General features: G+C 46.8%; 1 protein-coding gene across 7 annotated transcripts in view; it reads right to left on the bottom strand.

Moving 5' to 3' along the window:
• Positions 1-23,433, bottom strand: part of LOC137788077 (rho guanine nucleotide exchange factor TIAM2-like) — an 85,655-nt gene that overhangs the window by 24,300 nt on the left and 37,922 nt on the right. For 4 of the 7 annotated variants that reach the window (XM_068580894.1, XM_068580898.1, XM_068580895.1 and 1 more), the window contains exons 2-14: positions 22,080-22,163; positions 20,128-21,294; positions 16,018-16,465; positions 15,187-15,359; positions 14,074-14,298; positions 10,659-10,844; positions 10,257-10,400; positions 7,017-7,073; positions 2,593-2,769; positions 1,996-2,100; positions 1,797-1,875; positions 1,543-1,683; positions 1,244-1,462 (exon numbers count right to left, since the gene is read on the bottom strand). In XM_068580894.1, coding sequence (XP_068436995.1) covers positions 1,244-1,462; positions 1,543-1,683; positions 1,797-1,875; positions 1,996-2,100; positions 2,593-2,769; positions 7,017-7,073; positions 10,257-10,400; positions 10,659-10,844; positions 14,074-14,298; positions 15,187-15,359; positions 16,018-16,465; positions 20,128-21,288 — 3,115 coding nt within the window. In that variant the 5' untranslated portion in view covers positions 21,289-21,294; positions 22,080-22,163. Of the gene's footprint in view, positions 1-1,243; positions 1,463-1,542; positions 1,684-1,796; positions 1,876-1,995; positions 2,101-2,592; positions 2,770-7,016; positions 7,074-10,256; positions 10,401-10,658; positions 10,845-14,073; positions 14,299-15,186; positions 15,360-16,017; positions 16,466-19,556; positions 19,645-20,018; positions 20,032-20,127; positions 21,295-22,079; positions 22,164-23,433 lie in introns of those variants that run through there. The other 3 variants (XM_068580897.1, XM_068580900.1, XM_068580899.1) reach the window with 3 other exon arrangements.

The raw sequence follows: 23,433 nt of genomic DNA, 5'->3' as shown, positions 1-23,433 counted from the left end.
AAGTACATGTTGGTCTATTTTATTTGAAAAAGTTGTTAAAAGGTAAATTAGAGAGGTGCATATCCTAAACCCGCAAATATAATATAATAATCCTCACTTTTACCTCATTTACACTTTATCCGTTCATTGCTATTTTTTCATAAACACTAACAAATAGAGAAATCTGAACTTGTCCCTCTCCTCTTTTTTTCAAAGAGCTGACACACTTTTATTAGCTGACCATTGCTGGCTTTTTTCTTTTCTTTTTCATGTACATATTCGTAATTAAATGTCCAGCTGTCCTGTTTTGGATCTTGCCTGACACATTCCCATAACTACAGTTTAAAATGGAGGTTATCATCTGAGATATGAATTGATTAAACTTGATTCTCACCGTCACGATTGAACTTGTTAATCCCAGAATGTTCTCCGGTCGGGTTAGCTATGACTTACCTTTTAGAGTAAGCCTTGAAACTAACTAAATGAATCCCTACAAGCTGGGCATCAGCTGTGTGTGTCCGGCGACGTGGATGAACTCACTGCTCGGTTCTGACACCTCAGTGAGATTAAGCCGAGCTGACAGGAAACTTTACTATAATGAGCCGTCTGCGGTCAAAAGCCCCTTCTGGGCTTCCCTCGGCCCCTGGATCCACAGACATTCCTCTCTCTTTCTACTGCTCTTATTCTTTAGCTTCTTAACAGTGAAGAGAGAACAAGTCTCTTTTGAGGAAATAGAGAACTAAACAAGAACTTAACTAGAGCGGAAATGCAGTTGTTTGTCGTTTTCTGGTTTAGGGAACTAACAAAAATGTTTTGGGCAAATAATATTAATGAGAACAATTGATCATAGAGTCACTTTTAAGTTTGGATAAATACCACAGCACAAAGACCGAACCTTGTGGATAAACATCCTTTCAAAACAGATCACGTGAAAACAAAAAAAAAGACATGACGACTGACCCGGCTTGTTTGCAGAGAAAACTGTAAAATTGATGCCTTCATAAAATATGACACATCACTAAGAAAGGGCTCAATCTATGCGTGTCATGCATTTCACAGCAGCTACAATTTCTCTCTCTCTCTTTGTGCGTGTGTCTCTCTAAACCATCTGTCTAACTCAAACTAAAGGGTATCCCTATCAACTTCACTTTGCCATTAAGTGTTCCCATTAAGTAAATCTATAGCCTCTCAGTACAAATACATCCCCACTAATGACGAGCTGTACATGCTCTTAGCCGGTTCAATGCCACACACACATAAGCACCTGAGGAGGACTTTGCGCGGTGGTGCTTGCTGCGGATCTCCCGGTTGTGGTCGAGGGAAAGGGCCTGGAGGTTGGAGGTCACCGTTGGCGGCAGGGGCCCGTCCCGCCTCAGGCTGAGTTGCAGGGTTTGCTCAGCAAACAGCGTCTGGATCAGAGTCAGGTCGAGGCCCGACACGCACCTGCCGTTCAGCACCAGGATCTCGTCACCTGGACGCAGGCCTGGCAACGCAGTAGAGTACGTTTCAGAAAAGGAGGACGCAAAAGACCAATATGATGCGCGATACGATCGATTGCGATACCGTTATTGCCGGTGTCAGAGGTAAGTGTGTCATTTTTAAGCGGGCGGGCACCTTCGTTGAATGCCAGGTCATCAGGAAGCACTTCGCTGACAAAGATCCGGCTGTTTTTCTGGCTGTCGATGTGTCCTGTTACTGCAAAACCTGGTCGGAGGAAGAGAGACGAAGGTGGAGACAAACAACGAGAGTTAGACAGACAGAAAGGAGTGCGAGGACACAGCGAGACCTGAATCAGTCCACATGTGGGGGCGTCTCACCAAAGTCTGCGGTGTCGCTCGGCCGTCTCATGTTTAGAGTAAACACATTAACTGGGACCACCTCCAGCTGATCGTTGACCTACAGGGTGACATCAATACACATTCAACAAAGAGCAGATAATGAAGATCCCCGTGTTTATCCTGGTGTGTGTCTCCTTGTGTGTCTCCTTGTGTGACTTTGCATGTTTGCCCTCCTCACCACATCGCGGAGGAGCTCGCCCGGCGCCAGGTATCGAACCTCCACACCCAGGCCCGCTCGTCTGTGGAGTCGGAGGCAGTGCACGGCGGCGTCCAGCTGTTTCACCTGTTTACACAAGAGTCCCTCATGTTCAGTGGCCTGCATGCATAGAAATCAGACATGTTTCATGCACCAACGCTTAGTCAGACAGCTGCCGTGTGTCCGAGGCGTGAATTATTCAACGACTTCACACTTTGTGATGAGAAATTTGCGGTAAACAAGAAAACGCTGCGCCCAGGGTATTATGGTGTGTGTGTGTGTGGTGTGGTGTGGTGTGTGTGTGTGTGTGTGTGTGTGTGTGTGTGCTTCTACGTGTAGCCATTCTTACAGGACTGTGTGAAGCCACACACTGGATGATAAGGTGTGTTATTTTGAGCTAATGGGAACATAAATGAAACCAGATCTGCTTCTGCAGATTAACATTTAGTATGGATGGCAGGATTTTGTAAAAAATAAATAAATAAACAAGAAAAAAAAGAAGAAAAAATTTCCTCAGCGCGTTCAGGAATGTTGTTCTCTTGTTGTGGTGAAACGTCATCATTTTAGCGCCAAACCAACCTTGCAGGCGGCAGAGAGAAGGTCGGCGGCTGTCTGCTCTCTTCTGACAGGAACTTGGACTGTCAGGCCGTCTGGCATGTAGACACACGTCAGCACGTCTGTGGCACCGCCGACGCCGTCCCACACACCGCCCTCAGGGGGCGACATGGAGTAGATACTGGTCAGCATGTCCAGCCTCTGTGGGAGAGTTAGAAGGGAGGGGAAAGAAAGATAGAAGACGGGGAGGAGGGAGGAAAGAATAAATAGAAACAGAGGGAGGGAGGGATCGGGTGGAAGAGGAAGGCAGACTTTCAGTAACAGCACTCAAATCAATACTGTTCCATTAGTCCAAATGCTTGGCTGTGGATCAAGCAGCGGAGCAGAGATGTCATACAATTAGCCTTTCAGAAATTCATTTGACAACATGGACAGCAGTTGATCCACATAATAGTCTGCGTAATGGCCGTGTACACAAGCGGATTGTCGAGGGGTCGACTGGCAGGTCGAGAAGTCCAGACGATATCCGCACGTTTATTTGGTTTTTAAAAGCCACGAGAGCGATTCGGACTTAAAAGATGTGTTCAGGACAAATTATTTGAAAATCAGTCAAACATTCGGATCAGCCATTTGAAGGTAATTGCTTGTTGGTGGCATTAACCGTGAGGTTTGATCTGGGTATTACAGTGTGAGAGAGCGGGGTGTGGAGGGGGGAGGGTTGGCCCACCACGCGACCTCACAGGCAGCCATTTGGGGGTTTTGGTTGCGACTGTGTGTCTCTGGAGGGGAAAAAGCGGCGCTGCTGCATCGAGGGGCCGTGGGAGACGCCACAGCGCAGCCCAACGCCGCAATTATCAAACCCCCAGATCTTGAGCAAAGGCTCAAACACAGCATATGTACTGAAACTCACGGGTCGGAGAAGCCGGCGATTCAGCAGGAGACGCGAGAGAGAAATAATTGCGCGAGTGATTTGGTCTTGGTGCATAGTGATGCTTTAAAGGGCATTGTGGGAGTGGTGAAAAGCTAGCTCACACACATCTACATCAGACAGAGAGCCTCAGACACACAGTCTGAGGATTTCTGTCTGATGTGTGTCTGTTTCAGAAGCTGGCAGCTTGCAGTTGATGCATCACCACAAGAGGAAAAGTACCTTTTTCCCTGTCAGACAAAAAGCCCAAAGGGACAAGCTAAGGCCTGAATCAGAGCATCACACACACACACACATGCACACAGTTCTACGTGGAGCTCAGATAACCACAGGCACACACAAACATTTTCTTAATTTGTCATCTAAACGTCCCGTTGACGAGTCTACTTCGGGAATCGGCATCAAAATAAAGGCCGCCAATGTTCCCCTGACCTGTTGGGATGAAGGAACACAAGGTGCCACTTCAACACCCACCGCTGCCCGTGTGTGTTCAGGTAGTGAGGTCATGCTTCCCAACTGAGGATGAAAAAGAAAAAAAAAACAAGCCGTCATGGCAACTGGTTGTATAACCGCCCTGTGTCGTGTCCCAGCGACATGGCGTGACCGGAAAACTAAGATTTGGTTGCCTGCGTGGACCTGACCGGTGGCTGGGTAACACTGTACACTCATTCATGGTCAGAGAGGGTTGCAGCGAACCGACGGTCGCCTGGTCAACGTTCCACGAGCGGCTGCCAAGAGGACGGTCCGGGCACGCGCCGGACTTCAACAAGTGCTCTGTGTGGCGGGCGTGTCGACTGTATGTGTTATGTTTGCGTTCGGCCAAATAACAGAATACTTCAGTCTTTCCTCTCAAGCGTTGATGTATTTCCAAGCCGTCCTCCACCCTGCAGCTTCTAAAGATGGAACGTGGAGTTTAGTGGCCACGGGGCAAACACAGCCTTTCCAGTCCACCTAGCAACTGCATGAGACAACTATTACAGGACGGCTGCAAATAGATCGCGTGACCGTCAAGAAGAAACAGGTAGTTGGAGACAATTTTCAGACAATTTTCAGACAATTTTCCTCCATTACATCTATTAGAAGGCTGTTAGTGTTCATTCCTCAAAGCTCCAACCAATGTTCCTCTTTCCATCACCGTGACACACACACACACGCACGCGCGAACGCACGCAATAATAACCAGCCATACTGGCAAGAGGTGTGTATTCGTGGGTAGTGGAGTGTGGGGACACAAAGGGATGCATCAGTATGTCATGGACACAAGTGGTTGGGATCAAGATCCCCAGCCAATCAAATTTTTGAAAAGAGAGAGAGAGAGAGAGACAAAATACTCTTCTCAGAGAATCCAATACCACCTGAGTCTTATCCCTTCACCATCTTTCCATTCCTCTGCTCAACTGAAGTGAGCGTTTTAATTATGTGAACAGCTCAAAGTCAGTGCGAGAATGCAACATTAGGTCAGAAGTTCACTGTTGAAGTAAGTCAAGCATCATTTTTTTCCTAGCTCAAGAGAACGTATTCACTCAGACTGCTGCTGGAAGAAGGAGTGGGTGGAGGATTTCAAGAGCAAATGCCATGTCTTTGTTAACTCCGTCTCTAACCTCTGAGGCGGCCAAGGCAGCCTCCGTTTTACAGACAGGTTCCATATAGATGTTTATCTCCCTCGGCTTCATGCAGCCTTCATCACAACCGCACAGCTCGATGGCGTCAGCACACCCTCGGCCTGTCGAAATAGCTGGTTGGTTCAAATCGCCAACGGTCGCACACTATACAAAAGAGCACACGAGCCACGCTGCTACAGCGGCGTGCGCGTGAAGACGTACCCTTCACTTGACTTCACTTCTGAAGGATTAGAGGAAGATGATTGCTTATTAGAGTAATTCAGGGGATTTGAGACAACAGGAGCAAAGTCATCAAGGGAGAGATGATGTGTGTGTCGACAAAAATCAATACAGCCTTCACCTTTTCCACCCCGGAGGGTCTTAATCCCCTTAAATCTAACCGATTCCACTGACAAGCTGTTTTTCCACATCCAAATCTAGCAAAGACCAAAACACTCAGCCGAGAGAGAGGGCTGCCGCGTTTAAAGACGCATTAACGCGTTGACTCAATGAAAGCCATTATTGTTTCCCAAAACCATTTCCTGAGTCCATTTCTAGGCCCTAAATGGGGGCAGTTTTAACACTCGCCACATTCACCACAGACTCACACTATGAATCATAGCATCCTGCGGAAAAAGGAAATCTTCATAACACCCGCTCTGCTCCGTCTAAAAGCGTCCATTATCCTCATCGGTCAGCGGCAGACTTCCTTCTGTTCGTCGAGAAAGGGTTGATTAGGATTTTATTTGACGGGACCAACGCCAAACAATATTTATCAAACAGTTTGTCTTATGGATACGTGTGAAGAAAGTCTCATTTTCACGCTATTTTCTCAAATTACAGGCTCAGCTGCAGAGCAGCTCTGTTTTAATTAAATAAAAAGGTATTTAGTTTGTCACTTCAGAGCATCCTCAACAGGTGGGCTGCAGCCAAAACCTTTCTGCACGGAATTAACGCTTTAATATTTTAAGAAATATAGTTATCTACTTTGTTGTCGACAGTGAGGTGAGAGGTTTGATACGACTCATGTCTTCATGAGCCTTCATGCTAAGCTAACCGGCTCCTGGCTGTGGTTTCATATCCACACAGGCGATGACGGATCTGCTCATCAAACTCTTGGCAAAGAAATATGAAAACACATACATTTTATATTCCTTTGAAAGGATCGTTCTGATCTATTGCAACCGAATTAGTCTTATTTTTAAAATGGTGTCCATCATGAAGGAATCCTGACCAAGGTGTCAAAGAGATATGAAGACCTGCTGGAGCCAAAGCTCACGGCGGTATTTCACACGTCTCACATCGAGGCGTGCCATCACCCAATAACAGGCTGCTCACAAGCCCAGAATTCATACACTCTTCAAACACTTTTACCGTAAATCCATACACTCACACTTTCAAGTGCTTCTGGTCAACACTTTAACTCGACACTCTCCATTAACTCAATTAAGCTGAGAATTGGACGCCTGTCGACACCGGAGTTTACCGCGGTGGAAAAAGCCCTTGTTGGACGTGCTGTCCATCTCTCTTTCAGACACCTGCTGATCAACATGAAAAGAACCTCTGCTTTGATCCCGGGCAAATGAAATACGAGGGCAGACACACACTTTCTGAACACCTTACACACACACACACACACACACATACACATGAGCATGAGCATGCACGCATACACACACACATGGGATGTGTGAAAACATCTTTACACAGCTCACTATCAAAGCCGTAGAAGACAGCAGAGGTCAAAGTAACAGCGGACACGTTTCTGCCGCGACTACTTCGCGCCGAAACGGATAATTCGGCTCATAAAAATGCCACCGCAGGATGGATGTGACAGACGGCAGGGGAATTTTTAAAAGACATATCAAAGACCCGCAAGCCGTATAGGGCGACCGAAGTTACCGAACTCCATGACTCACCTCGGTGCTCCGGGGAGGCAGAGCGTACGTCTGACCTCCAGCGTCGCCCTCAAAGATCTGAAACAAAGAGACAGACGGTGAGGAGTACAGACAGAGGGGCACCACAGCGATTGACTCATAAGCGATTTGAGTGCCCGGCAACTTCGCTAACACAATATCAGACACACACAGTGTGATTATGGTGTTAATTAAAAACTACGTGTGGCGAGTGCAGCGCTTTGATACTGCTGCTAAACGGGGTCTGTAGCCTTTGAAGATGCAATGGTGGAAATATGCTGTGTGTGTGTGTGTGTGTGTGTGTGTGTGTGTGTGTGTGTGTGTGTGTGTTTCTGGACACAGAGCGGTTTCTGTGTAGAAGAGAGATGAAAGGGCGAAACAGTCCGGTTACAGATGAGAAGAGAACAAGAACCCTCCCTCCCCCCACATCCACCCCACAGTGTAGAAATCTCTCCGTTCTTGATCCACTCCATCTTCCTGAACCTCTCCTCTTTAGAGCCTCTCTCTGGCTTGTGGTTGTAAAGGCGTGTTGTGTCAGGCTTAGCCCGGTGTTGGAGGTGACTCTGCAGCCTCAGAGGGCTTTAACAACTCTATTATACAGCGCTGACACCGAGCCATCCGTTATGCGAGGGTGCAACTTCAGCCCTCGCTCAAACAGGCAGAAGCTAACAGGGTTTCTTTGAGATACTTTGTCACGGGGCAGGAGAGGCGTCACAGCCGATGATGGAAATGGGGCATTTCCCTGTGAAAATAAGAGTGCCACGCAAGACTTGGGGGGGCGTGGATGAGACGTGCGGGCTCTCGCCTGACTTGTAAAGGTTCCTAGAAGTTTCTTTTACAATCAGAATATAGCCCGTGTTCGGGGAGTAAGAACCCTCATCTGACCCCTGAGCAGCAGAAACTCTCCATCCAGTACATTTATAAAGTGACTGTAAACAGTGCTGCTTCGCCGTAAACTGACTAATTTTAGAAAGCTTACCAACCCTTCCGCAAATCCTCAGACCTTTCTGGCCTACTTCCCACCGCCGACTGCCGTCCAGCTCCTTACTGTATACATAGCTCTCTTAAGACGGATGAGAGATGAGAAAACGAGAGGGGAGGGGAGAGGGGGGGGGGGGGGGGGGCGTGACTTCAGGGCAAGGTTGTTGAGCGCGGCAGTGCAGTGGTAAATGGGATTTAGGCTTAGTCAACACAGATGAGTCAGCATGGAAACTGTGGGAGAAGGCTGGCGGCTAACGCTCTCATGTTTATGCTCTGAGAAACAGGGAGTTTGAAAAAGGATGAGGCCGAAGGGGGGAAAAAAACTGAAAGACAAATGGTGAGAGATATTGTGGGTGAGAGTGAGATGAAACTCTACCTTTGGGATATCAAATAAGGAAGATAGAGTTAGAGGCAAAAAAAAAGAGCGGGAGTTGAAGGAAGGGGGATCAATGGAGAGCAAAAGGGAGGAAAGCACCGAAAGAAGATATCTCGAAAAAATCTCGGCGAAAGCACAGTCTCAGAACCTGAGACGGTAACAACAGATTAAGTGCATGGAGGAGCACTTGGCTCCTCAGACGGCCTCGCTGTCCAAATCTTTTTCCAGCGAACACGCGTCTCGTCAGTACAGGAGAGACCAGCCAAGGAGCTGATGGAGTTATTTAAAATGGTCACAACATGAAAAAAAAAGAACACTACAAAAGGATCTTTGACAAGAGGAAAAGAAAAGAAAAGCTAAACACCAGAAAACAGCAGATGTCCACGGAAAACCAGAACTGTGCATCCCCTTGAAGCCCTCACCGGCCTTTTTTCTGCTCCTGATTAGCCTCTATGCGAAGACAAAAAAATAGATCAGAAAAGTGTTAAAAACGAGCTTGTAAGAGAAGGTGGACCTGGGGAAAAAAATGAAAGGGAGGCTGTTTAATATTTAGCATCTTTACACCAACCATCTGCTGGTGTCTGCGGGGCTGAGGGAAGAGTGGAGAATGCCATCTACCACACATGGCGTTCAATAATTCATGCGCGCGCTGCAGCGCCACCTCGGCCTTCTGCACTGTGAAATGTAACTGGGCCTCATTAGGCCGGCCGGCTGGACTTCCCCGGGTAAATAATGACGTGCATATCTCGTCGCTGACAGACGTGCGCAAGTGCACAAACAGAAATGTCGCAGAGCAGGTGGTGGGACGGGTGCGCTGGATAAGAGCAAGTGAAACAGGACGGGGAACATTTTGTCAGATGTCAGAAGTCAGGGCTCACCCACTGGAGGACATGATTGGCTCTTAGCGGCGCTCGCTCCGAAGCAATGAAGACCATACTGACTTCACAGCATAAAAGACAAAATGAAGGGAGAACGCCAAAACCCCACTCCTCTCCCTTCCTATACGCTCAGCTAATGAACAAAGTTCTATAAAAGACGAGCAAACTAGGTTTTTCTTTTTCATGTGGCGATTCTAAAAATAGACTACCAAGAGTGCAGGATCCTCCAGGGGCATATCCTCAGGGTACAGAGTGGCGGATTTCTGTGTCAATAAATAATCAGCTTGCATGGGTCTAATTACTAACCTGAGAGGATTTAGACTCCCCCCCCATGCTCTGCACCTGGGAAAGGAATGCCCCTCTGTGTTTATGTGGATGGGAGGTGTGCACTCCAGGGGGTGGGATGTGAGCTTATGGGCTTCTACTTCATAAAATCTCCTTGGGGGAGAGGGGGGGGGGGAAATGTGCTTAGATGGATGCATGACTGTACCATTCTCCCGCTTTCTTTCATGCCAACGCAGGTAATGCACATGCAAGCGAGCAATAAGGAAACAGGCTTTCCGGCTGTTTCGTTAACAAACAATGCACGATGTGCTCCGAGGGCGTAAGTATCAAGACGCAGTTTTTCTCGGCAAGACGTCCCAAGAGACTGCGCGCAAGCACACCTCAAACATTGTGTGCGCACAATTCTGCTTGATCGTGTCTTTATGTGTATGGTACGCATGGGGATGGTTCCCCCTGCTGAAGATCCTTCAGTCTGGGAGTTTCATTGTGCTGGGATTCAACGGAGATTATAAGAGCTGCTGTCAGGCTTTCAACAGTGACATGAACACAGAATATACTGAGATGAAGTTCATCAGGCAATCTTTCATCTTACTATCTATATTTATCTGATTTAAGGGAAATACAAATGGTTGCATTTGAGAAACCGCTGTTTTAAAATCGCTAATATTTTGGTGCGTATATATTACATCGGATCTGCTCGTGTGCGTGTGTGTTCAGTGGTACCTGTGAAGCAGAAGGCCTCTTATCCCGGCCCCGCTTCGTAAGGTTGTCGAGGCCTTTGAGCGAGGAGAAGAGGCCTCTCTTGCGCCGTCTGTGAGTCAGGGACAGTGAGCGCCTTCTGAGTGTGGTCTCGTCTCTGGAACAGATCTGAACAGACGCAAAGTACCAGAAAAAAAACTAAATTAGGTTTATGTTCCTCTCGTGATGCCTGAAGGGAGTCTTTGTCAAATGCTTCTTAGTTTCAAAAGATTGAGTACTTTAGCACATGCACAGGTGTCACATACAAAAATGAAAGCCGAAAAGCATCCAGTCAGGACACACGTATGATCCTTTGATTCTGAACTGTGTATTTGTTTACGAGTCATTCATCTGCCTTTTCTCAGGGCCTGTCCTCAGTTTCCTCACCAGTGCATGAAAGGAGGAGACGGAGAAGATCCCCAGACGCCCCAGTGTGGTTTTGGTGGGTCGGCTGGCTATTGCCAGCAGGCTCTTTGGGTTAGGCAGCTCTCCACCCTGTAGACTGGCCAGGTAGCAGCGCATCCGAAACAGATCCATGTTAAACCTCTCCAGGTTCTGCTCCCACTGCTGGATCTGAAGGAAAAGGAAGAGTATTACTTTACAGGTTTTGGATGTGAATTTCTTCTGACCATTTTTTTTTTTTATCTGAGAAAGGAGAGTGGAGGGAGGGGGAGGGTAAAGGAGGGGGGCTACGAGAGGGGAGGAGGAGGGGAGGCAGTGAAAGGGAGTGCCAAGGAGGGAGATCCAGGGTCAGTCGAGGGCTTTCCATCAAGCTGAAATTGCTTGCAGATGTTGGTGGAGGGTGAGGGCACACATTACTGGTGTTTGATACTAGGGGGAGGGGGGACTGCATATCTAGCGGAGTGTGTGCAGTAAATCCTAATACCCGTTTTTTTATGCAAGTCTAGAGACACCCGTTAAACTCCACCCCGCACACACGCACACACACGGTTTACAGTTGCTTTCTTCTGTCCCCGTTTGCACTGTGTACGCTATGAGAAAGTGCTTGTTTTGTTGGCTAGAGACTGGTTTTAACGAGAACACTCAAGTTAAACAACCCTCTGTAACCACTGACTTTTATAGGTCTCGTCTGCACTGAGAGTTCATTTACAATAACGCACCCTATAGCATTGTGCTATTAGGTCTCATTTACATTGATGGCATTCTTTAGACATACGGTTGGTGGTTTATAAACCTCTGACTTTCGAAACATCTTCAACAAAGAATAGAAGTCACTACGGGACCATACTGGGCTGTGTGCTAAAGCCTATAAAAACGCCTATGTACATAGCTGTGCAGGTGGCCTCGCTTAACAGGCCTCGAGTCAATGACAGTCATTATTCCCATTCCAGACTTGGACCATGAAGACAACTGCGAGGAATCCACATGCTTTTGGTAAAAATGGCCTTGCATTTTGGCACGCCAGTTATTTAAATAGGTAGAAACATGATCAAACAGCACGGCACAAGTTCCACATATCGACTTTTATATCTGTAAAATTATTATGGTTACATAGTTTTATGTCCTTTTAAGTCAAATTTTCTGAGAGTTTGTCATTTATTTTATTATCCCATAAATGTCACTTGTGGTCAAAGTTGCTACAAGTCAGCCAAAGTTGCACAACCTCATTTACTCTGTAGCTTACTATAGTTAATAGCTAATTAAAAAAGTTGTTGTTGTGGGCTAGAGAGCATAGGCAACTACCCCCATCTTAATATGTAATAATCTGCAGCAACATGAAGTACAACAAAAACACTTTTTGCAACTTAAAAGGCGGGTATTCTTATTTGGGGATAATGGTAGTCGCAGATAGCATTAGCATGGGGCTAACAAGGGGCATCGGAGCTAATACGGGAATGCATGGAGGACTTTTGTGTTCGTGTTCTCGTCAGTTATCACAGGCAGGCTGACAAACATGTATTCCTGGAACATTGTGACTTTTCCACAGACCTGTTGCTTCCAATTATTGGCGTCACTCTGTTGAATCTGAACTCAAAAGACCTTGTACATAAATCCTCCAGAAGTAAGTAAGAAAATAGGTTATTTTTTGATAGTGAACGATACCCTGCTATCCTGGGGTTTCTATATATATATATATATATATATATATATATATATATATATATATATATATAACAGGGTGTTTTTGAGGAACTGTAAATTAATTCCACTGAGTGGTTTGAAGATGACTTCAGATGGGGAGAGAGGTGTTATTGAGTAAATCAGTTAAGCTACTTCCCCAAATGCAAAGACAAATTTAGGAGAGTTGCCGCTTCGAAATAACTTATCACGCAATACCCTAGCAAGGTCCTGATTTACACGCCATCGGGATCCGTTTGTCAACAGTCAAATATCCAAGTCTTCATTTAGGGATGTTCTAAAATAGTCCTGTGCATAAAATGTGATTTGATGATTCATGCCAGGGGTGCATCACTGATGACTGCCTTCATGCAGTCTGTTGCATCATGCATTTAGCAGGCCTGAGTGCAATGAGACAATCAACAAACATCAGTGAAAAGCAAGGCATGTTCGGGCCCATCTGACCCGTGTGCACAACTCATTTACATTCATTTCGGAGCCATTAAGCACAGCAGAGACAAGACTTTCTTTTCACAGATTTTCATCTTTTATTTTTTCTTTAACATCTGCCGCTGGCTTGCTGTAAAAAGCCCTACTGCATAATAAGTCTTTTAATGCAACTTGATCGGAGTGTGTGTGTGTGTGCGTGTGTACGTGAGCACGAGTGTGTGTGAAAGGGGGCGACGACAGTCTTCAAAAGAGGTCTACTGGCACAGATTTCAACCGACGTGGGTGGGGGTGGGGTACATCAAAGCAGTGCCTTGTTGGGGTTAGACAACCCCACCGAAACCTTAAAGCTATCATCAGCCTTAGGGCGCCTGTATCAGAGTCCTGTCCCATCGCCCTCTGACCCTATCATTGACTCTAACCCCGTCTGTCTCTTTGTCTCCTCTGAGGTGGCATACTGGCTGATTGAAAGCAGATCACAGACTCGCAGGCAGGCAGTGACATCTCCGTCTGCGATCACAGGGGTGAGGTCTTTCTTGCTTGTTCTTCATAGTACATGCTCATATTTCCACTGAGTGCACTTTAAGCAAACACCAAATAACAGCCTTTACAATAAGTATCCATTTTGTGTAAGCAGTTTGTGCACACCGACATAAGCAGCTGCAAAAACGAGAACCTCCGCGGCTACGCAAAGGCAGGGCACATAGGTAAGAGACACTCCAAGGCAATGGCCACCTCAGTCGCAGGTTCAAATATATTATATTGATATATTGAGTATATTGATGCACATTTCACAGCTAACACCAAGTTCTAGTCGAAGTCTTTGGGTCCGTCCTGAGCTATAGATTACGGGCTTCTTATTCCCATCAGTAATCTGCTGTATGTAGGCTACAGCACAGCGCTGGGTGCTTTGGATTCTTCCCTAGGCTGTGAGGAGGAGGAAGAGGATAATGCATGTTGAGAGCCCATTACCAGGAAACATCTGGATTCTCAATCTGACGCTCGGGGAGCGAGCTGCTCCCCTGGGCCCCTCGTGATGCGTTTGGGGACTGATGCATTTGGGCCACTTCACCCACCCACAGACAAAAATAAGCACAGGCTTGTCACTGCAGTCACGAAATCAGTCAAATTAGGTAAGGCACAGTATGTGGCTGCTCCACGTATCCCGTGGAATAACAACTCATAGATAATGCAGTGTAAAATGGGATAGAGGCCTGCAATGTTCTCAGCGATGCCGCTATCAATTCCCACTAATATCTCACTATCCCCACCTCACCTGGTTCTCAATAGCCCTGCGGTTCTTGGGGTCGCTGACCACCGTCAGCTGCAGCTCGGCCATCTTCTTCATCTTCCCGTCCATGTCGATCTTTTGCAGAAGGCCACGGACCTGGCTCCGCAGCAGGCGCACCGTGTCCTCCTTCCCCTGGCGCTTGGCCAGCAGCGAGGCACTGGCAGAATGAATGGCTGTCACCCAGTTCTCCAGATCGGTCTGGTTGCTTGCCTGGAAGGGCGAGGCGGGACAGGGAGTTCAATTTGATGAAGTAGCAAGAGCAATATTCCCCGTTTCAAGCCCCATTTAGAAATGCTAAGCCAGATAAACTAGTATTGCCGATGCACTGCTACCGTGTTATTTTGCCATATATCACAATAAGATCATTGGACGGCAAGCTGGGCTTTGCTGGATCAATAAAAAAGAAGGCGTGATTACCGGTGCCCTTTATGAGGAAGCACAGGTTATGAACCGTTGCCGAAATTAAACACCCTATTTTTTTTTTACACACATTTAATAAGCCGGTTCAGGATGATCACTCTGTACGGCGACTCATTCGGAGGAGGCCCGTCGGTAAGAAATCAATTGAACACCCTTCAGATTGAGAGTGACTCATGCTCAACAGGCTCTGTGAGTGGAAACAAAAGTGTGAACCCGAAGCTGTCTTCATACTATCGAGCTGATTTTCTCTCCACTTGCCTCAGGGGGCCATGTCAGCTCCACGCAGAAGCATTTTATTAGATGTAGGTCTGGACACTGCAGTCGCGGAAACATGTAATGGAGGGGGCTACACTCCAAGAGCCGGGACGGGGCATGAATTTGGTTGTGATACAGCATGTAGGTCAGCAAGCACAACGGGCAAATAGGATGTGCTCTCAGACCCTGAGCCGGGAAGTTTGGCCACTTTGATTTCAAGTCCCTCCCAATGCCAAAATTGGTCATTTCACATGCTCCGCTCCAGGGAGGGGAAGCTAAACGATGTGTGTCTGGTATAATTCTACTACAACTGTACGCTCCAAAAGATAAAAAGCTGCACGTTTCTGTTTGTTCCCATTCCACTCTGCTGACTACGGTCATCTTGCACCCATGATTGCATGTGTGTCGACCAGTGCGCTTCACCTGAAAGAGGTAGACGTCTCCGTACGAGTTGCTGAGGCAGAAAACATTCTCCTTTTTGGGGTGCTCCGGAACGGCTTGGACGATGCCGTCCTCGGCGAGGAGAGCGTAGCGAGGCGACAGCTCATGCTCCAGAGAGCCCTTGCCGTAGGTCTCGTAGAACAGCAACGTACATCCTGGAAATGACGGAGTGGAAGTACAGACACAGAGAGATGTGATGCAGGAAAGTGATGCAGGAAAGGAGCTTCTCCAGACTGAAAAGCGTTTGGGTTTTTATACAGCTGTCACGTTATGTTTTACAGACAAAATGCCCTTGTATAAAACATCCAACAAATGAAGTTCTGCAAGAACCGGGTACAAAGAAAAGTTTTACATACTACCAGAAGGTCACAAATGACAACAGTGTCCTTGCTCATTCCTTTTTTATTTAGTTTTTTTTTTTTTTTTACAAGAGGTGCTCTTCAGTATACACTTAGCAGTGTCAGAAAAGCAGCATGTGTGGCCTAAACCTTATCCATTTGGCGAGAAGCAATGGCATAATTGAGGCTTTTAAGGTGGGATGGAATGACAATCCCTCACTGTCAGGTGATCATCAGTGATGTCATAGTCAAGGTCAGAACTGCTGTTAAGAGAAACGTACAAAGAGGGACCCAATTGCTCGCCAAAAACTGAATTATGGCACTAAAACTATGATAATCTACTTACACATGTAAGTAGATTATCATGGTTTTAGAATAATTTTTAAAACCACAAGACAGAACATTCCTTGACTCAATTTCAAGGTGCATTATTGTTTCCCCTCACTGGCACACCTCCTCCCCGACTCACACTCACCTTTCAGGGTCACCCAGTACTGCTTCCACTTGCGGCGCGTCACCAGCTCCAGCTTCCTGTCCTTGTGCAGGGTGACGAGGGGTTTGAAGGAAAGCCATCCGGCCCGTCGGACCACGCCCTGCTCCTTTTCAAACAGCAGGTCCAGCTCCTCGAGGGAGCCCTCGGCCGACTCGCTGCTGCTCTCCCCTTCTTCGGTGCCCGTGGACGGGTCTCTTCTCTCTCCGCCTCCTCCCTTTCCAGTGCCAGTCTCGAGCTCCCTCATGAAGTTCTCATAGATATTCTGGCGGAGGGCGTCGTTGGTCGTTTGGTGGATGGCCCCTGACGATTGGGCCCTGGAGGCTCCTGGGAACCAGAAGAGGCTGGAGACCTGAGAGGGGGAGCTGGTGTCCGCAGTCAGGCCATCGACCCCGCTGTCGAAGGCGTCGCTCAGGTCCTTGTACCTGGTCTCCTGAAGTTAGGAAAAGGTGAGAGGAGCATGAGGTGCTAGTGGAGGAAGGTCCGACCATGTTGGAGGAAGATGAGATTTGTACGTCAACTAAACAAAACCCAAATAATCTCACTGATTAGTCATCATTCGAGGTGTTGGACTGGTTTTGAGATTTCCAAACTGATGAACAGAGTTTTTTTGTTCCCACCTCCATTCATTCAGAAGCACACCATGTTCGCTCCCGGAGGGGCACACCTCCGAACACCAGCTTGCACTGGGACGACGATGAAACCGGGCTTCTTTCAATTAGCCCGGGGGCGCCGCAAAAGTGGAGGAGGAACTTTTGAAAAATAAATCTACTCAAACCACTCGAACCTACTTCAAGGTCTGCATTACAGTCTCTAAACCTGTCGCTGGGGCTGAGAAAGTGGGACAAATTTCCTGTTCTGGCACCTGAGAGGTTGGAACCTCCAGGCTCAGACAATTTCACGTCATTTAAGGTCTGCTGTGGCTTCCCAACTCCTCAAATGAACACTTGATGGAATTGCACTCTTTCATGCCTAATGACAGCCTACCTACACTTGACTAGATTGCAGCATTGATTCTGTCCCTGGCAAGGGAGTGGAGTGCTTCTCAGCATGCAGACTCAGAGTATGCACCCGATGCCGGAGCTCATCCTCCGGCTTTGTTTCTTCCTGCGTCTCGCTCAGCTTCGCCCAGTTCTTCTCCATCCTCGTTAATGCTATTCCTATACTTACAACGAAAGGTTGCCAAAATGAATCAGCAAAAAAAAAAAAAAAAATAGGATGGTGCTTGTATGAAAAACAACACCAAGGTAATGCTTTATTGATTCCTCCAAGTTCCTGTTTAGCTACAGGGCAGCAATGCACCCGTTGAACCCACAGTGTTCGGTTGAGGAAGGCTTTTGTTTACCACTTTAAAACCCACCTACTTTTATGTTCTCTCTGCAACCGCTGGAGCTGTTTGAATTATTCTGGATATAATAAAAGGCTATACATTTTGTTCAGATGTTTAAATGTCAGTCTATATGTTACTGGTTAAGAGTAAATGAAGATGACACATAGGGAAAAGTTAAAAGGTTTCGGGTCCGCCGAGAAAAAAAAAGCACTTTCAGGATGGTCATTTATTAGAAATGATGAAGCTGTAAGGTCCAACTCTAACTGAAATCATAGCACAATATGTGAACATTCAATATGTTAACATTCTCTCTGCGAAGGTTGACTTTGTTGAAGTGAAGCAGAACAAAGTTGGAGAGGGTTTAGTGCAGAAAAAATTCAGGCGAAGTCTCAAAAACATGTGCCAAACCATATATTTCACTTGTATATCAGTTATGGTGTTTAATACATCCAAATACAGCAGTTGGGGCTTTATTTTTTGGGGGGGGAGGGGAGGAGGGTGTATTTTTAAACATTACATCCACCTGCCATCTTAAAAGACACCGTATTTGTAAAATACAGATGTAGGAAAATCTGGACTGAGCACAGGGTGGGTCTCTTTCAGCTTTCCGTTCGTTGACACAGCCTAGATGTGTCCACCCTCTGCCAGTTCAGCTGCTTTTCATTACAAGCAGGTTCTTGACCTTTGGCACCGGGGTTGTGGCGTGACCTCTAAACCCACAACAAAGTCCTGGAGTTCAGGTGGAGGGGAACCACAGCTGGAGGTGCTCCTGATTTGGGTTGACATGCTGAAAGGAGGCACTGTGATCAGACATATGAGGCACAGAGGTTTGGCAGGCAACAAAATGGCCCCCAGAGGACCGAAGAAATTCAGTATGAAGACCAGTTTGAAGCACCTTAGTCCCTTTTACGGGAATTTGTGGCAGGCCTCGTCAGTCACTGAGGAAAAGAACCACAGGCATCAATCTCTGCCTATTTTCTTCTTTTTGTTGGTTAAATTATCCTCAATGAAGTTAAGCCAAATTGTTACAATTTGCCAGCAATACCGGATGCTGGCAATGGATTTTATTGTCTTTTAGTAGTCTCACCTCATTTAAAAGTTTCTTAGGGATTTCTGCAAAAACAGCTGTTAACCAGCTTCATTCTCTGGATAAGAAAGACTGAAGTAAATATCTACGGGTGAAACAGTCAAGCGCCAACGCACAACCATAGATTAGCGAGCAGGAGATGTAGAGGTAGACATAACTAATGTAAAGTGAACACTGTGGCGCACTTAAAATGAATACTGTCAGTCTACTGCGCATTTGTCAGGGTGGAGTGACAGCATCAAGGCAAAGTATCTCGTACATTTCACTTAGCATTAACGGCTGTGTAAGCCCAGCAGTAAGGAGAAGCTCACAAATTCATCCTCTGGCGTAGAGGAGAAAGCCATCTGAATACCACAGTTGTTCCATTTAGTCCTTTGGTTTGTTGTCAGACCCAACTGACTGAACACCAATCCCTATTAGCAGATTTACTCTCAAAGGGTCCGCAGAGGGGAGCCCAAGAAGCCTGCACCACACAAAAGCCAGAACAACCACAAGTCATTCATTAACATTAGAAGAGGGGTGGGGTTCAATCTTCCGCTAGGATTTAGTTTCACTCTAACAGAGCCTCTCAAAGGCTTACAGCTATTCTCTTGGCAGTGCCCAAAACAGTGTTCTTCAAACTTTTCCAAGCCAAAGCTAAACGAATTAATGCAGGAACAATTGCTTTCAAGCCTCAAAGAAAGAGAGAGAGAGAGAGAGAGGGACATGAGTTCAGTTCCAATAAACGTTTTACGTCAAATTAAAGCTATTGAGAATGTAGTATTTGTAGAACAGAATCATAGTTTCTAGTTTCACGTGCAGGCAACATGCCGACAAGTTGTGGCTATTTCCAACCTCTCCTCTGACCTGTGCCTACGAGTATCAATTTACTACTGGGATATATATATATATATATATATATATATATATATATATATATATATATATATATATATATCTGATGACCAGTAAGACTGAACATTACCATTCAGTTAAATCAACAACCTCGCAGGCTACATGTTTGACAGCAAACAAGAAGAGATGAAGAAATCAACATGCGACAAATGCGGTTGATATAACAACTAATCACAAATGGTAAGTATGCAATAATATTTCAAATGTACCCACCCAGATACAGTCATCATGAAACCTGCACATAAGCCCTGCACTTCTCTTCCTCTGAGGATCAGCCATGTCTTACGCATCCTTGTTCCATCAACACAAAAACAAACAAGTGCTCAGCTCTGGCTGCCTTACAGATTTTATTTCGTGCCGCCCCACTGTTCCCCCGTCTCCGGACAGCTGGTGTTGCAGTGCTAAGGACCAGAGGACGGTGGTTGGTTACCGGTCATGCCAAGACCACCGCTGTGGCTTGTGATCAAATAAACCTTGCCAGACAGGAAACTGTCCGTGTGCGGCTGTTACTGGTATCCTCACCTGCCTAACAAGATGTCGCTCTCGGGCGAGTCGTGAGGCAGCAACAGAGCACCGCAATAAGAGGATGATGCATGTATCTAGCGTGTGCTACGAGGGTTATATTCAGGGTCAGCTAGGAACAACACATCTATGCAATGTCTATGTTTTACATACCGTGTGGATAAGATCCCTGTATGGACCCTGTGAGTGATAAAGGAGTAAAAATTATCCAAAGAAACTGCCGAGCAGAAAACTAAATAACTATGGCCGCAGCCGAACGTACCTGAGACTTCCTCTTCTTGCGGCTGAGGCTCCCTGTCCAGTCACTGAAGCGCCGCATGCGGTTTTTGATGGAGTCTTTTTTATGGAAGCCAAAATCAGGTCCAGCCTGCTCCGGGTCAGGGTGCTGGTCCAGATCCTCGCTCACGGTGTGGGCTTTGGGCCTGCGGCAGGGCAGGGTGTACGATGAGTACTGGCAGGGCTCAGAAGATTCTTCCTCCAGTGGAGCATCCAGGACAGAGGCAAAAGAAGCTCTGTGTGGCCTCTGGCCTGGAGGAGGCTGATGTAAATGGAAGGACAGGTCCCTGGCTGTGGGAAAGGTGGCGGCCATTGTGGAGTCCTTATAGAGGTCTGTGATGGACACAGGGGGAGACTGCTCAGTGAAGGAGTCCAGCTGATGCACGGGGGAGTGGACCAGTGTCCTGCTGGCAGAGCAGGGTTGGTCCTGCTCGCACAGCTCTGTGCTGGGCCCCCAGGGAGAGTCATACCAAGAGCCATCGGAGCTCAGGGAGCTTCCCTTGCTGGTCCTGGCCGTGGAGGAGGTAGAGGCCGGAGGTGGGCCGCTGTGGTGGTCGTCCTGCCTACTACCACTTGAGCCAGGCAGACTGGGAGTGAAGGCGGACTCCAGGTTGGGGGAGAACTTGAGGAGTTGTACGGGGCCAGAAGCCCCGTCCAGGAGCACGGGATTGCCCGAGGTGTTGGTGAACTCCACCCTGAGGCTGCCGTCCTTCTTTATCACCACCCGTGGGCTGCTCTGTTCCTCTAAAGCCTCCTGCTCGTCAGTATGTCCATTCAAAGTGCACCCATTAAGATCAGCCCCATACGGGTTATCTTCGTACTCGTCCGACATGTGCCGCTTTCGCGTAGCACATCGGGGTGATCGGTGCCAGCGGCGCGCTCCTGGGCTGCCCCTTGTCCCCTTTGAGACGTAGTCACAGTGCCGAGGGGAGTAAGGCGGCCTGCTTTTGGGAGGGGACAGACAGCCACGGCCAACACACCGGGCCTTGTATCCTGATCCCAACGGGGCACTTTTCCACCACGTATGGGGCGACAGAGCATCATCTTTGGCGTGGAGCTTCCGTGAGCATGGTTTCGGTTTCCCAGGGAAGACAAAGCTGGTGCCTTTGGGGCCCTGGATGCTATATTGGCTCTCTGAATTTCCCATTGCTGCCTGGAAAAAACGAAAAAAAGGGAATTAAAATCATAATGTCACCAGCGTTATGCTACTGGAAAATTCTGTTACTTCCAAACAAGGCAGTCTAATAAAAATATGTGATAGAATGCCAGCTCATCAGAGACATAAAATTAACTTATTACTCATGACTGCACTCACATAAAAGCATACACACATAATTGTTTAATTTGCAGGATACAACAGCAGCGAGTGTAATATCTTCCTTATGCTTCTCAAAGACAATAGCTGTATGTAATTCTATCACATTTGGCCATTAACCTGTACAGCATCCCCCCTCCCTCCTCTTGTTTTACTACATTCATCCATTCTTTCTAAAAGTCCAGTTAGACGAACAGGCTTTATGCGGTCATGGTTGTTATGTGAGACGGAGTTCATGGCGATGTGAAATCACTTCCAGACCGTCCACAACGCTCTGACATTAGTGATGGAGAGCCGTGACCAGACAGACATTTTATTACAGGGTTGATGCTACAGCAGATAGTGCCGGTTAGAGACAGTGTTGTACCTGCGGCTGTCTGTTGTGCAATTACATCACAGGTAAGGCTTAATGCCTTCAACTGTCTTTTAAATTAGCACACAAAGTAGATTAGGACAAACCTTTCTACAACATAAACATCAGACCCGTTTGGTTTTATAACACCTGAGGTGAAGGTGCAGTCATAAAAGAAATGAACCAATAATGTCTGTTTTATGTGGATATCAAAGACGCATACATTTCATCACGCACGCTATTATTGGCAATATGAAGGCCACAGACTCACCTGTCTGAAAAGTCTCTCTTCAGATTGGAGGGTCCCTCAGCCTCATTCCTCAGAGTAAATGCATTACTTTGTCCTCTGGCTCATCTGAAACACACACAGAGAGACGTTGACTTAGTGCTTAGTCTCTTTCTACAGGACTGTAATTTACCACATGTAATAAGCTCCTTGTTTGATAACAGGTGTGCCAGTTAAAGAGTAGACCTAATCCACAGCATTTGGGAGAAGACAGTGTTAGGGAGGCAGCCAGACTTGTTTCCCACTGAGACAAACAAAGCCAGTGCTATGCTGAAACCGCATCTGTGGTCTCACTTGCTGTAATTTGAGATTTTCTGTGTGCTGAGGGAAAAAAAACATTGATCTTATTGGCGGGTTTGGGGAAAAAAATGATTCAGCCAATATCCTCGAGACAAAAATGTTTCCTCTGTATAAACTATGCAGCTCCAAAGTATCCAACAAATCCAATGAACTTCACTCCAAGCAAGTTCCCAGTTGTATCACATCAACTGAACATTGTACTTTACAAGACAGCGCAGCACAGTAGTGCCACCGCGGCGCTGCAGTGTGACGGTTAAAAAGAATTCAGTCTAACTCCCCAAAATCCCTCCTGACTTCAGCCATCCCAAACTTGAACATTGGTGGCATTTTTCCACCTCCCCGCAAGTAGATGACGTCATCTTTGATCAGGGTTGGGAACGTTTTTGAAAGCCGGCTACAGTTTACCCGTCTGTTTATTTTTAAATAGAAATCCTAGCTTGTTCCCTTTTTTTTTTTTTTTCTTCACTCGTCACCGCCAAATTTGTCCGGAGGGCAGGATCCAAAACCAGAAACGGCTGAGGAAAGCTCCTTCCAAAGGCACTGGCCATCTTGTGGGAAGCAGGGAGACTATGTCTTGTGAGGGCAGTATAACCCACTTACATGCATGTAGCTCACACTCCAGGAAGGCTTTCAAATAGTGCTAACTTGTCTAAGCCACACGTCCATAATGTGTAAGGTTACAGTGTCAACACCCTCTGCCAGAAGCCCTAACCTTCAGGATTAAGTGATCTGCAGCATTAAGAGTTGATCTGCTCCTGCTTGAATGCACCTCGACTGTGAGGCCAGATTAAATAGTGTTGGCTGAGTAAATGGACTACAGAAAAAAAAAGAGTGTTTAATACATGGAGTTGAGAGGGAAATTCCAGGGGGACTTGAATATTTAAAATGTAAAGCATATGAGGCGCTGGATCCCGAAGTTCAAGGACAGGGCAAAGATCCAGACTTACAAAAAAAATAAAAAATGATCAAACATGACAAGGAGCCACTAAAGGAAACTTGGCAGGAGTCATGTAGGGCTGGTAATGAACTTGAAACCCCA

This window comes from Clinocottus analis, unplaced genomic scaffold (assembly GCF_023055335.1).
Source record: "Clinocottus analis isolate CAN_PGR_092001 unplaced genomic scaffold, fCliAna1.0.p SCAF_17, whole genome shotgun sequence".
Lineage (NCBI taxonomy): Eukaryota > Metazoa > Chordata > Actinopteri > Perciformes > Cottidae > Clinocottus > Clinocottus analis.
This window is presented reverse-complemented; position numbering and strand designations above follow the sequence as displayed.